This window comes from Pleuronectes platessa, chromosome 5 (assembly GCF_947347685.1).
Source record: "Pleuronectes platessa chromosome 5, fPlePla1.1, whole genome shotgun sequence".
Taxonomy (NCBI): Eukaryota; Metazoa; Chordata; class Actinopteri; order Pleuronectiformes; family Pleuronectidae; genus Pleuronectes; species Pleuronectes platessa.
Window position 1 is genome coordinate 26,822,563 of NC_070630.1, and position 15,034 is coordinate 26,837,596.

Below are 15,034 nucleotides of genomic sequence, written 5' to 3' on the forward strand. Positions count from 1 at the left end.
TATCTGCTGCAAAGGTATCTTACTTCAGCAAGTAATTTCTCAACATTTTGAAGTTTCTGCCTTTCTACATTGATTTCTACTGATCAAACAGAATGACTTCAGAGTCACCTTCCCACTGCATAACTGTAAAGTTGGCCACTCCCAGTTCCAAACCCAGTTTAGATTAAATAACACCCACAACTGCATGATGAAAGCCTCGACCGACCAAAGCCTTGTTTCTCAAACTAAGTAATACGGAAGAGGGCCTGATTTCATCTTAACTATTTTTTTTCTTCTTTTAAAACAAGCTTCAGAGTCACATGTGTAAGCATGCTGACACAGCTGATTGGCTGTGAAATAAAATGACGTGGGACAGCTGCAGTACATCTTCACGTGAAGAATAGTACTTTTTTCACTTGTAAGGCAAACAAATGCACACAAACTGGAACATCAATCCTCTCCTACACTTGCTCTATAAAAATGAGCTCAGTCATGTGCAGGCTTTCCATTGCAACTGTTTTCTGATCACAGGCAACATGAATGTAGCTGGTGGTGTTACTGGTGGAATGAGCTGTGTCCTCATTTGTCCGCCTATCGTTTTCTTGATCTAAACGTGACTCTTCGTCAGTCTGCTGCTGCTGTTCTTTGTGTTCTTTTCCTCCACTACAGCTGTGTGCCTGCTACACGTGCGCTGCTCTCTGATTGGCCTCCCGGCGGACCAATGGGCGTTGAGCTTCCGCACAGACGGCTCTCATTGTGTCTGGTAGGTGGTCCGCGGCCCGGGAGGCGGCCCCGGGTTCAGCCGAGGTAAAGCAGGCAAACACCGCGCGAAGTGCCGTGTGTGCTGGTGGTAACTTTGAGCTGCTGCTCCCCCGCACCCGCTTTAATGACACAGCCTGTCATTATTGTCTTTTTCGCCCCTCACTCTTTTTGTTTCTAAAACGCCCTGCCACCTTAAAACAGCGGCGTCAAGCTAGCTAGGGTTAGTCGCCGGGATTTCAAAACAAAAGCGTGAAAGTGACGCCTGCTGGATAAATGCTCAGGTAAGTTCTGCTTCAGGAATATAAAATCAAACCATTGTATAGTGCTGAACGTGATGGGAGTAGGTGACCTTGCTGAAAACTGTCTTTTTTTTGTTTAACGCTGTTTATTTTTTTGTTGAAACAAACCGGATGTGCTGTTGAGTTATTGTGACTAGCTTGAGCCACATTGCTTTTCATTGTAGTGGGGAAATATAGCTGATTTGACAAAAGAAGAAAAGTAATGATAGATTACTGTAGTTCTGGTTGATAGACGCTACAGCATGCTCCTGCTTGCTATATTAACATTTCTCCACGCCCTGAACTTGAGTGTGTAACTACCTTTTTTGATTGTATATAATTTTCTTTTAACACACTTTGAGGTAGGTTTTTGTATACATGACACATCATATATAACATTGCCTCTGTTACGTCAGATCTCGCCACTTTCTGTTCCTTACTTCTCCCGTCATTTCATGTGTCTGTTGGCTTGTTCGCGACTGCAAACATGTGTGAAGAACAATGTGTCATGTATCGATCGATTTCAACCCGTTCCTGGTTGTTAATGTATGTTTGTGTAAGTTTACTAGCCGCGTGAGTGTAGGGGACAGACAGACAGAGGGCTGGACTAAGAAGTGCTGTGTTGCATAACATGTGGCGGGTGGAGAGGGCACCTAAGGACAGGGGGTGATCCCGTCACGGAAACGTTCACCCCCGGAAACCTCTGCAGCTTGTTTGAAATGCCTCATCTATAGATGGAAGTGTGTGTAAACAGGAAGATGTGCTGTTTATCAAAGGTGGTGGTCGTTTGGAGGGCTGAACGATCAAAACAACGTCACCTAGAATAGCACATACCTCCCTCAAGGCCAAAAAGACTCAAGCTGCATCAAATTTCACCCACTCAGATCAGTTATCTAAATGAGCCTGATTTTCATCTGGATCCATGAAACACTCCCTGGGGAAATCCTTCTCAAAAGTTAAGGGTTCTTTCCAGACCCATACCCCGTCCGTCCACCCAGTTTCATGGAAACCTGTCAGGTATATTTAGCATTATTATGCTAAATGCCAGTCCTACAGTCCCCTTATGAAACCACACCAACATTCACTCGATCTGGGTTTTTATTTCAATCTGCACCAAATTTCACAAGCTGATACATTTCATGCCCTCAAACACACTTTGTTTTCATCAAGATAAACTAATTTATTTATATGATAATAACTTAATCATTCTCTGCTCAGCATAGATTGAAATGTGGATATCCACTGCACTGTCAGTTATTTTGTCCTCTTCTCACCTACTTCTCTTCCAGACAAATAACTCGAAGCAGAGCGCGCACTGCAGCGGAGCATCTGGTGTCATGCGAGGATATCTATAGGGGGGAGTCTGGCTGTTAATTCCCCAGACTGACTCAGCCAGTAATGGACAGCACAAGAATGCGTATGAAAGGCTGTTCTTATTGAGAAAGCTACAATCCCCTGGTTGTTTGACAAGTTGCATCTACACCTGAGGACAGCTTTACCTGAATGCGTCATAGGTAATTGCTTGTCACTTTCTTGTTTGCATACCACTAAGTCTTTGTGGTTGGATTTGTAGAACAATGGGATTTTAGTTACTTGAGCAATGTGTTGGCAGATTAGTATGTAATCCTGTTTTAACAGCCTTATAATCATGTGCTAATGTTAGTTTGTTTTATACAAGTTTAACCATCATATATTTGTTTATTTTCCATGCCCGTTATCAGGATTTTCATCAATTCTCAAGTCTTTTTGATAACTGTCATGCAGGTTTGTGTGGTAGACAAAGTAGGACTGAAGTTTCCCCTACAGTGTTATTTTGGGACCGGCTGTAGCAATCTTGTAAAAACATTTATTGACTGTGCTCCATTGTCTTTAGCGGTTAGCTGGAATTACAGCATTTTATTAGGTTATGCTGAGTTTTATGCTCTGTATTCTGTCTGGTGTTAAAAGATGGTGTGCACATGCGGTCATTGCATCAGTTGCCACTGTTACATCCCCGAAAGGCAGACACACAACCAACAGCATGTGCAAGTGTAGATCTAGTGGAGAAAAAACATTGGAAATACTCCTGAATTGTGTAAATCTTTTGTCCAATAGACGGCACAAATCAAGACCGAATTTAGGCAAATCATGTATCCAGCCTATCAAAGAGAAGAGGAGCAACATAATACTTGTTTAGGAGGTATGTAGTATTAACAGAACTGTTAGGAATGAAACTGTTGCTGCTGAACAGGGGTGTGAATTTTATTGTCATCGAAGTCATTCCAAATGGGCTGCATTCAAAGTGTGTATTCAATTCTACAAATGCAACTGTAATAACAGTTTTAGATTATACAAATTCAGCAGGAATATTAATTTGTAGGTTTTAGGGTTTTGCATCTAAAATCCAAACAAATAAAATGCTATCTATCCCGATGGTCATGAGTCTGTCTTAGCATGCAGTGGCTGACGGGCACAGACAGGGTACAGCCTCACAGGTCTGAAGTTGGGTTTCAATGCCGGCATTTTCTAGCTGTTACTAACTGTCTCTGTATCATGTTTTTTTTTCTCATTAGGGTACAGTATGCCAAAGGAACAACCTTGCCTGAGCGAGCACAGCCCCTGTGCCACATCCAGCAAGAACGTCAAAGATGAGCGAAACAGTACGACTCTGCTAGCCATGTGTGAAACTAAAGATGCAGATGACTCCAGTGGAAGGGGCTCCCTCAGCAGCTCAGAGAAAGACTCAGGCTACTCTGGTCAGTTTATGTAAATGTGGCAGAAATGTAACTAGAGAATTTACAATTTTCCATATGTTGGATTCTCTGTTGTATCTTGTATTAAAGCTGGATGTACAAAGTGCCATATGTAAAGTGTAGGATGTTTAAACAACATCCTACATGTCAAAACCTTGACATGATCAAATCATGTCAAAACCTTGACATGATCAAATCATGTCAAGGTTTTGATTTGATCAGATGGAGACTGAAAGAAATATAGCAGTTTTTCGACTTGGTTCCTCAATCGTAGGAGACAGATATTACTTGAAAGAAAGTCACAGACACTTTAATGAGGTTGTCATAGTTCAAGTTTTGTGTCAATTTCTTGGCTGCCAATGACTGAATGTTGGAAGACTGGGACCCATACACAACGACCCATAAAGATGACGCAGACACTGAAACACTAAACCTGCCCAGGTTGACTGAGTTCAGCTGACTGACTTTCCCAGTAGAGAATATCTCACTAGTGGATCATAAAATCTCCTCAGCCCCTGTGGCTGTTAAAAGACCATTCTCCTGGTGCATTGTCCTAAAACTCTTAAATCAACTGAAGTAGTCCAAATTAAGGCTAAGAGAGGCATTAACTGACTGAGCTCACAATCTCTCTGCCCCTGCTGGGTGGCATTTCAGACCCGTTAACATCGAGGTCTGAGCTAAGTTCAGATCTTAATGTACCCAAATGTGTTCTTGGATCCAATCTCTCCCACCTCATTGGGAGGTGGTCTGGGACGCATATAGCCATGTTGTTTCTGTGTGTGAACACAAATGCATCCTGGGCCACATATGAAAGACTGCCTTCTCAGCTGTTGCCTCTGAGCTGCTACAGCTTCACATTAATAAAATGTATTTTCACGGTTCTCCGTGTCCATACGTTGATTTGTTCGTGGCAAAATATCAACACATAATGATTAATACATTTTTTAAATGGCGACATCTGAGACCTCTTTAAACTCAGACTGGGTAAAAACCACAATTTGGTCCTCATGATCACAAATGCCGATCATGACTATTTGCATATAGTGAGAAGAGTGAGATCTGATAAAAAGTAGTCATAGGAGACGTGTTCAGGACACATTTTAATACCAAGTCTGAACAGGGCCATAGCGATAGGCCTGGATGGGGAAAACACTTCCTCAGTCGGGCAGTGGAACAGAACTGTGACTGAACGGACACCTGTGTTGTGAAGGTGTTTTGCAGTGGGTGCCAGGACTTGTCCCCAATAGACAGCTGGTTTGTTTGTCGTTTTCCCCTTTTACTGTCATGAGTATGTCAAGTATCACGCCAATCATGGAGAAGGCTTTCCTCATCAGTATGTTCAGCAGCATAGCATCCCGTTCTACGACTGCCTCCCCTGCTTACCCATGTAGGAGTATTTAGTAGTTCTATGCTATGAGGCTCTATGTGCACACCCGTTTAGGAATTTATGACAGCATGTTTTGTCACTCTTCTCCCCCCTTTGCCAGATGGTATAGGAAAAAAATGCAACAGTATCACTTCCAACTTGTGTCACAAGCTCAACTTTCCCTTTGTACAGCTCCTGCGTAAGTCAGATTTCCTCATTTCGGTCTTGTCTTCTCGGCAGATTGCTCAGACTGGCAGCATATGGATGTGGAGGACCAGCATAGTGACAAAAGCCAGTCCGGAGGTAGCGAGTGTGCAGAAACCTCCCAACCTGGCCAGAGCAGAGAACCAGGGCCAAGACATTCTGAGAATTCCACCCTGATGCTTGCAGGACGTGAGCTCCCACCCAACTACATAATCAACAACATGAAGCAGGTAAGGCTGGTGTAGGTACAGACACTGAGGTAGGGAAGGGATACCTATAATCCTGTGCTAATAAGGATTCTAAACTTAACGTTTACACTAAGCTATATTCTCAGGGCAGTGGACATAGTCACAGCACAACAAGAGCAGGGTTGCAAAGTGAAGCTCCAAATTGTCAGAGATGGATCAGTGTGACTGGCTCCCACTGTTGGAATGGCCTGTTTTGAGTTTTCACAAAAATACATTCTAACTTTCCTCGTTATAGCCAGAGCTTTTGTAAAATGTATTTTGATGTTGAAAGTTAACAGCCTTGCAAGGAAATTTATGAGGACACCAACTTTCTGTTATCAAGCCAATAGTCTGAATAAGACACTGCCATGTCGGATTAAGCTCAGAATAATAAATTCATTATGTAGACATGTATACATTTGTATTACATTATAAAATCTCCTTCATAAACGTGTCAGTTACCAACTGCTTAATGTCACATGCCCTGGGTTTGAGTGTAAGCGTTTCCCATAGAATTAATTCAATGTGTTGTAGAAATGGGGGCACACAAGCTCGTGCACAGAAGTTTTTCAGCTTGGGTTTTTTTGCCTCAGTGTATCATACTTGCTTTTTTCTTCCTCCTAGATCCCCAAGCCGGACACAATCCAGAAAAAAGGTCAGCTACTCTGGAGAGATAAAAGCTGGGAAACTGGCAGTTCCGGTGCTCCCCCTTTGATCGTGTTGCCGACCACCCGGCAGCCACACAAGCCCTTGTCCCGGAAGCCCAACATCACGGGCAAGAAAAGAAACGGCACATACCTGCCTATTTTCAACTCCTGTTCCAGGATTGCACCACACCCATGCAAGAAGCCCTCAGATATATCTTCATCAAACGAGAAGCTCCAGAATCTGAGCGAGAATATGTGCACAAACCATAAGAGTGACATTACACCAGGGAACAGGAGTCTACTAGATCAGCACCTTAATAAGCAACCCAAAGCATTCTCATGCTCTTCTTCACCCAGAGATACTGTATCTTCCTCCACTTCCACTATTGCTTGCTCGAGCCAGGGCTCTCCATCTGCGTCCACTGTGCACACCACCGGCTCCTCCTCCCTCCTTGCATCCAGAGGACATCACAGGAAGGGCACCTCTAATATTAGCCACCGCCGTTTCCTCAACACATTAGAAATCCTAAGACAATCAGGTTTGTTAGACATTGCACTGCGCACCAAGGAGCTGCTGCGACAAAGCAATGCTATCGAGCAGGACATTTCCCAACTGCGCCAGCACACAGAGCTGCTGTGTCAGACCGCCAGCAACCTCAGCCGCGGCCTGAATGGTGTCACAGCCTGGGAACCTCTCCACAGAGCCATGTCCGAGTCCTGCAGCTACCCCAACCTCGAACTCCTGCACAATTTACAAACCCCACCTCATCCAGATTCTTCTGGTCAACCAGAGAGTATTAACACAGGTGACAGTGAGCAACCAGCCACTGACAGCTCGGATGTGTCACCAGCTCATTGTCCACCAGTCTTACTGGACCCAAACCAGAACTGTCCTGTATCACCGCATCAGTCGGAACAAAGCAGGGAGCTTGTCACCGGTGGGAAAGTGACCTTTACGCCTCCTGATAGTTCTACCGGTTAGCACAATCTGCTGTGCCTTGAGGAGGAGATCCTGCCAGTGGAGAACCGGTAGTAATGTTTGGATATGATGTTTCTTGATTTTTTTTTTTTAATGTTTTATCTCTGCTTATTTCAGAACGTACTGTACAATATGTCAGTGTTCCCAGTTGATTTATTAATTTCACTGGAATTACGTTTTTGACATCTAAAATTTGATTTAATAATTAATGTGCTTAAGTGCAACTAATTGCAATGGCACCATCACCTATCACTACTGCAGACGTTACAGAACCACACGCAGGAGGAGACGCTGTCTGACCATGAGCCTTTTGATTGATTATGTGAAAATAAAATGTGTTTCCTTACAAGGAAGAGGTAATTTGCTAAAAATCAAGTGGCACTTAATGCAGTTATGACAACTTCCGTGTGCAATACCAGGTCAGTTTGTCATTTTGCCTTCACAACTGTTGGACTTTATTAAGTGAAAATGGGAATAGATCCAATTTCTTGAAGATCATTTTTGAATGAAAAAGTGAGTTGTGTCCCAATTCAGTGGCTGCATCCGCATTCTTCGGCTGAGCTGAGGCGTGATACTCAAGCATTGCACATCTCGTGGTTTTGCCAGTGCAATTACCTCTTTTTAAAAACAGTTAGTCATTTAAAGCACAACGAATCCTGCAATACTTGGGTCGGAAAGGATCCACCTGCTGGAGCCTTCGTTTCTCTGGGATGGAAGGATGCATTTGTTGGCCGCATTTAAAGGAGCCATTGAAATGGGACAGTCCAGTCGCACCACTGTGATGCGATTGGTCTTGAAATGCAGCCTCTTAAGGCTGCAGCCACTGAATTAGACGCAACTATAGATTATTATAAATGTATTTCCCTGACCAAGAGCAGTCGCTAAGATTGGTGCCTACGAAAGAGTCCTCAGAAAAATTGCACTTTAAGGAAACTGATCGCATTTGAGGCACAACAGGGAGCCTAATGTTGCAGAGAAACTCCTCCTGTAACGTCACAGACTGCATCACACTGGACTGCTTCAGGGACTTGTTTTCATACGCTTCTCCAACAAAGCCTTAAAGACTCGAGTGATATTTTACTCTCTACGAAGATGCATAACCGCTACAGGCTGTGACACTCAGTGAACTCAATTCATTTAACAGCACATGCCTTGTTATAATGGAGGCAATTTAACCACAGACTGGATGCCGAGATTGCTCAGATGATCCGTTACACCATTTCCTCTCATGCAGCAGCTCTCTCCAGTTCGATGATTTTCTTTTTGTTTGCACAGAGCCACTAACTTTGTCTTGTGGTCCTACCTTTTTTTTTATTCATAGATGTAGCACCGTTTGCATCATGAGCCTGAGGGAGTGTGGCAGTATTTTTGTATAAAATTATGTTGACTCAGTGATTTATATGCATGTGATATGCGTGAATTATTCTTCCACTACTTTTGGCTCATTCATATTACACATTTCTGAAACTGAAAGTGGTTTATGCAGTGCATTTTTTCATAATTTTAAGGTATTCAAATAAAGCAATATAAAAAATGACATCAGAATGTGACTGCTTCTGTTTGTTATATGACATTTTATATAAATTTCAGACTTTGAAATGGCGTTTAACATTAATTTCAATTATATATTCTTTAGTGTATTTTTCAATGCAGCTTTTTATATCTATATTGATCAAAATATTTATTTAAAAGTGACATGATTTCATTCCATAAGAGGGTATGTTTTCACCGCGTTTATTTTCTCTGTTGCCATGATTACGCACAAACGACCAAAGTCATTTCCATAAAATGTTGTAGAGCGGTGAGGCCTGACCCAACGAAGAACCTGTTCAGTTTAGGAGCAGATCCAGAATAATCTGCAGATCCAGGAGTTTCTTCATTTTCTTTAATATGGTGAATGGAGTGATTGGCCTTGGTGGAGGTATGCACTGTCTGATTGTCCTTCAGCATTGGAGACTGAAATTATTATAGCCCGAGCATTGACAGTTATTGAAATTGTAATTATTATTATTATTAGGGCCCGAGCACCGAACACGGTGGGACGCCCTATTGAAACTGTAGGCATTATTATTCTAACCCAAATGAATTGGCTTTTTAAGGGCTTTAACATACTGAACTTCTTACCAAACTTTGCAGAAAATTAGAACGTGGTGAAAATGTACGTATTCTTGAGTAATATGAAATGGGTGTGGCCCAAAGATTTGGTTGTTTCGTGTACTGGTCTATTTTGCTTCAGTATGTTCTTTCACAGTAATGAAAATAAAAATTCAAAAAATACACATTTAGATGGTGTTTCTGTCTGTTTATATCAGAGTATTTCATGGGAAAATAATGTATTGACGTAAATTATGACATAACGAACTTCTATGGAGAAATGTTTTAGTAAAAAATGATATATTCATCTGCAGTGCCAATTGGCAAATGTATGCAAATTAGAACATTATAATTAGTAAGTTGACATTAGATACAAATTTGACTGTATTCACGTTCCACACAGGAATATATATATATATATAAAAAAAGGGCACTTTCTCTCTTGAAAAAAAAAAGGTAGGGGCTAAGGCCCCCTTTTTATGTCTAGTGTGCATGTACCAGCTCACACTATATTTTCTGTACAGTGGGATGATCATGATCAAAGCCACATCAAGGATTGACTTTGATGAGTATTGACTTTGATGTTGAACTCTATATATTCAGAACAGTTTGTCAATTTGCTCATTTCCACTAGTGTACCTCAGAGAGAGAGACGCCAGGAGAGAAAATCTACATTTCAGTCTAAAATATTGACTTTCACTCAATAAATAAATGCAGAATTAAATGAATCAATGTCATAAACTTATTTCCACATTTATTTATTTCCACATTTATTCGAACTTGTATTTATTCCCTGACTTATTTATTTTTCGATTTCAGTGTCCTTAGCTAATGAGAAAGGCGGGCCTAACCGCAGTCTCGAGCAGGATTGGTCAACTGAGCTACACACACACACACACACACACAGGCCCGTGTCTACCGTCCCAAAAACTCTTGAAAAAAAAAAACTCCCGCGATTTGTTGTGGTTCCTCTATTTCAGAAACTATACGCTAGAATGCGTCGAATGGGAAGACGACCAGAATTGACGTCACAGTCGGTCTACATGGCATAGCCCCGTCTGGAGGCGGAGATCTGGCGGAGGAGGAGACCAGGGTAAATTACCAGCCACAGCACCCTCCTCAACTCGAGGCGGCGGGTGTTAGCTGGTGAGCTAGCCGAGGGGGGACTCTAACCAGCCGGGGAGCGGGGTGAGAGGCAGAGGAAACAGAGCCTGCTGTCGGGGTAAGTTACGAGCTACAGGTCCCTCCTCAGCTCGGGCTCGCTGGGTGATGTCCGCGGGATGCTGGCTCGCTTCTGGTGGACGTGTTGTTGTTTTTTCCGGGGACGTGTCGGTGTTTGTTTACGGGTAGCATCAGCGAGCTAACGCTAGCTTCTGAGTGTGTGTTTCGCCCCGGTAGAAGCAGCATGTATAAAAAGAAAACAGCTGTTTGTTGGAAGCTAACGCTAGCTTGCTGCTAGTTTGTGTTTAAAGTTGCAGCACTTTCTGGAATGGTGGCTTGTGCATGTATTAACAGCAGTATTGCAGGGATATGTGGCACCCCTCCCGTGGAGGTGTTCCAGTTTAACTGGCGCGCAGATCAACTGGCGACATTCCAGATGTTGACGCTCTTTTTCAGAGCCGGTGGCAGATTTGTCATTTTCACAAAGCGCCTGTGTGTGAAGTGCGGTGATATACTGAAGGTCTCGCTGAAATAAAAAATCCTACAAAAACCCCTTCACGAGTTCATGTGTCCGTGTCAGCATCACGTTGAGACCGCAATATACATTTAAATGGTAAAAAAATAAATAGTACAAAAACCTTGAAAGGTATTCGAAACAACGAGCTGAAACACTATAAGCTTCTAGCCTGATGACAATCTCACTACGCCACCGAGCCGCCGAAACCATGCATCGCGCGTCAGATAAATGTCTTGTTTTTTGCTTTGTCAGATGTACAACACCAGATGTGCTTTAAGGTAACACCCAGATCATCTGGTGATAGTCCGAACACAGAATAAACGCTATAAACGTAATACCAGGCTTTACAAATCTGACGCTCCTCTTCATAGGAGACACAGGGAGCATTGAAGAACACACACGCGTCACCAACTCCACGCAAAGTGCTTTTGTTTGACGCTGGTGATCATTATAACGCGCACACACCAAACCAGTGCTACATGTAAACATCCCTCACATCAACAAGGCGGAAGCTCGAGCTGTGTTTTTATGAGTAAAGTTGGTGAACGTGCTTCTAATGGATGTGTGGAGCTTCACGTGTCCTCCTGTCGCTGCTGGTTAAAGTCAGTGGACGGGATTTTAAAAGATGTTCTCGTTGTTGTCGATGATCAGGTTCATTCATCGGAGAATGAAAACAACCCAGATGCTCATCACAGAACGGGTGTGTTTGTTTTTCCTAGTTTCTGTAATGCAAGTGCTGTTTATCTGTGTGAAATCAACAGATGATCTGTCCGAAGTGTGTCGAGTGTGTTGTCAACATGAACCATGTGCTTCGAGGCAAATCTGGAAAACTAACTTAACGTCTCCATTGTCGAACAACGTGTTGTGTATTTCTTGTCTTCTGTCAGATGGCTGCGTGCTTTGTTGGAGCTGTGTCAGTCGAAGGAGTAAATAAAGTTCACTGTGTAACTATGACAACTCTGGCAAATTATGATGGTGATAAATAAAAATAATAAAACTATTTATATTTCGTTGTATTTTCACAAACAATGTGGTGTGGTCAATTGTGGACACTTCATGAAACATCATTAAAAATAAAATGCAATTTGTGTCAGGATCATCTTCAGACTAAATATAAATGTGAAAAAATTCCACCACGGGAATCGATGCGCTGCGGTCCACATAAAAACAAACGTGGTGACAATGGCACTGCCCACTACGCCACTGATCGGGGTTGTAAATAGATTTACCTGTATGTTGTGATGACTGTGAAGCCTGTGCACATCTTACCAAGAGTTATGGTTTCAGGGAACACGCCCAGGTTAACTTGTGACAGTCAAAATGTAACCGTAAACTCTGAGGGGGGTGCGGGCACTCAAAACCGGTCAATCTGAGGAGGGCTGTTTTAGACAGGGTAAAAATGGTACCGTTTTAAATGATCCTTGTGGTATATTGACCAAAAAATGTTACAGACATTTCATTAAGACCCCAAGGAACCATATCAATTGTGGTAAAATGGGTGGACTGATTGTTGTAAATAAAACAAAATAATATTTTTAAATATCTCAGTAAATTACCATATTTGATAAATAATATGTATTTATCAGCATTTTCTATGTATTTATCAGCACATAAACTGGTTGCACGCTGAGGTAGAATAGTTATCATTTATCAGTCAGATAAATATAGAGCAGTGAAATGCACAGGATTTCCCTCTGGATTGTAGTGAAGTAGTAGAAATAGTTTGTACATGGTGTTTTTATCCCTGATGCTTTATACTTTTAAAGTATCTCAATCCCAGTTTCTTATCAATTTCACAGGACAGCGACACTGAAGGAGACAACGATCCACCTGCATGGGTAATGAACGTGTGGTCAGTAATGTTGGATGAGACACATAACAGAGAGATGCGGGAAGTGGCCTGGGGAGTGTCACAGGACCAGTTAGAGGACACAAACAACCATACACCTCCTCATGATGTCCCTGCTCGAGAATGGTCTCTGTTGGTAAACTGGACTGGATTTCACGCGTAGCAGCATCCAATTGAACCCCATGTCGAACTGGCTGCTCCCATAAACCACCAGCAGCAAAGTGTCCTGCAGTCAGGCCTCAAGTTCCACCAGGCAGAGCCTGACAACCACACACAGGTAAGGCACTAACTATAGGTTAGAGAGAGATTCAGAGGAACTTTATCAATACCTGTATCAAGAAAGATACTTATTAATGGAGGAAGTGGTAATTCATGAACAACCACAGGTTACAGATATTATTAATCTTTGGTTCATCATGTTTGGGAGGACAATATTAAGATCAGGACAGAGATTATACAAGGCTGGGTGGGGTATACATATGTGCAGGTCGTGTGTTTAACTCTCTGACACCAGGGGGACAGATGACACAGAGGAGGCACTGTTTTGTGTGTGTTCTTGTTTTCAGTTCAACAATGTGCCAACAGCGATGCACACCAGTCACCTGGACGTGAGGCTGGCTCCTGTTGGATTATTGTACGTATCACACACATACATTTAGACACACACACCTCTGAGCCTTTGTATCTTCAAACACGTTTTTTACGTCTTCTAATGTGTCTAATTGTGTTTATGTAGCAAAGGAAAGATGATTTACGGAGCTTCAGGAGACAGAGTTCCTTCTCCAGTGAACGTCCACAACTCAGTAAGTCTGTCTGTCTAGTTAACAGTCACCTCATGTCATATATTTATATTTATTTGTGTACAAGATGCTCTCACAGTTGTACACATTGTTAATTTATGATCTCTGTCTGTTTTTTATGTTTTCCCACAGAAAGAGGAAACATGAGAGCCAGCAGGATGATGAGAGGCCTTACATCCCGAAGCCACCCAATGCCTTCATGCTTTTCATGAAGGAGCAGAGGCCGTATGTTCTGGCCACCCACAAATCCCTTGACTCTGCAACTGTCAGCATGATCATTGGAAAGAAGGTATGTGTCTTTGCTCTGTAGGTTTGAGACTCGGTGTCACACAAACTTCATCAGACAGTGTCTGAGACCACACTTCTAAAATCTTCCTCTAGCTTTAATCTTGACAGTAAGTTTTATTCCTGTGCATGATTTGTTACTTACTTTCACTTTACAAGAGAACAGATTTAAATTCACTGTGGGAGGTTTCAATACAGGACCTATACTGACTCATGCAGATCTATGTGGATTATGCCTGTTTGTGCACTAGTCAGCCTGTGGTTACATGTAGTTGTGTGTTGCTGAGTGCGCTGACAGTGTGTTGCTGTGTCTTCACAGTGGAGGGCGCTGTCAGAAAACAAGCGGGATAAATATTATAAAGAAGCAAAGAGGCTGAAGCAGCTTCACATCCAGCTCTACCCGGATTGGTCAGAAAAGTAAAAATTATGTAAGTATAGTGCTCACATACAACTCATGCATGTTCACATCATTACATTACATCGTGCAACACGGGCACTGATACGAGTTTAGATCAGCTGATGTCGGATTGAACGTCTGACGTGTTTGTTTTTGTGCCCAGGGCCAAATGCGGAAAAGGGTCAGGCAGAGCGGCCCCAGGGACGACTGAAGGTACGGTAATGATTATGTGGTTTCATGTGAAATGTGACTAAATTATACGACAAGTGACCACTTGGGATATATCTAACTTTTAAAATGAAGTTCAATAAATCATTTAATAATAGTACATTTAGAAATATAGAATATAAAACATAATAAACAAACAATGAGGTTCCAAAGTTGCTTTTCTCTCAATCTTATTGGAAGAGGTCAGAACTTTTGTAAAATTTTATTTTATCTTAGTGTATAAAGTATTACCCACTACAAGTTTGAGAAGCAACTTTAAAGTATTTTCATAAAGTCTCAGTGACCTTATCAATTTCTTTCCCCTCTCTCCTGGAAGCATGTTCCTCACTGCATGATGAGTCCATAGGACACTTCTAACTGAACAGTTTGAGCCCTCCTCCCCTCACTGCACATATTCCCCTGATGACTCGTCTTCTTTTTTTACCTTTTAATGTCATATTGTATATCTCTGTGCATCTTAATAAAAAATTAAATTATTCCTTTTGTCTCATCTTGTTCTGTCTCCCCTGCTAAAGCTACTATAACAAGT

The 15,034-nt window shown here is 42.2% G+C and overlaps 1 protein-coding gene and 1 long non-coding RNA gene across 5 annotated transcripts; both read left to right on the plus strand.

Annotated features, from left to right (window-relative positions):
• The first annotated feature begins 742 nt into the window (after positions 1 to 742).
• On the plus strand, positions 743 to 8,711 carry si:ch211-132b12.7 (uncharacterized protein LOC564531 homolog). 4 transcript variants are annotated; one of them, XM_053423156.1, is made up of 6 exons: positions 743 to 1,022; positions 2,309 to 2,533; positions 3,114 to 3,198; positions 3,572 to 3,754; positions 5,358 to 5,551; positions 6,173 to 8,711. In XM_053423156.1, the coding sequence occupies exons 3-6, from the start codon at positions 3,147 to 3,149 to the stop codon at positions 7,175 to 7,177; spliced, it is 1,434 nt and encodes a 477-aa protein (XP_053279131.1). In that variant the 5' UTR covers positions 743 to 1,022; positions 2,309 to 2,533; positions 3,114 to 3,146; the 3' UTR covers positions 7,178 to 8,711. The 4 variants fall into 4 exon arrangements, with proteins under 4 accessions (XP_053279131.1, XP_053279133.1, XP_053279134.1 ...); XM_053423157.1 differs by lacking the exon at positions 743 to 1,022 and adding an exon at positions 1,030 to 1,381; XM_053423158.1 differs by lacking the exon at positions 3,114 to 3,198.
• A 1,667-nt stretch (positions 8,712 to 10,378) lies between these two features.
• On the plus strand, positions 10,379 to 14,982 carry LOC128440453 (uncharacterized). Its single transcript, XR_008338529.1, has 8 exons — positions 10,379 to 10,490; positions 12,746 to 13,072; positions 13,362 to 13,429; positions 13,532 to 13,598; positions 13,728 to 13,884; positions 14,200 to 14,308; positions 14,441 to 14,490; positions 14,822 to 14,982. It is a non-coding gene; the product is annotated as an uncharacterized LOC128440453 (long non-coding RNA).
• Positions 14,983 to 15,034: the final 52 nt, after the last annotated feature.

Bases quoted from the DNA above. Each gene is read 5' to 3' on its own strand.
- si:ch211-132b12.7 (XM_053423156.1), top strand. From the start codon at position 3,147: ATGTATCCAGCCTATCAAAGAGAAGAGGAGCAACATAATACTTGTTTA. The intron at 3,199-3,571 runs GTATGTAGTATT...TTTTCTCATTAG, and splicing joins ACATAATACTTGTTTAGGAG to GGTACAGTATGCCAAAGGAA. The intron at 5,552-6,172 runs GTAAGGCTGGTG...TCTTCCTCCTAG, and splicing joins TAATCAACAACATGAAGCAG to ATCCCCAAGCCGGACACAAT.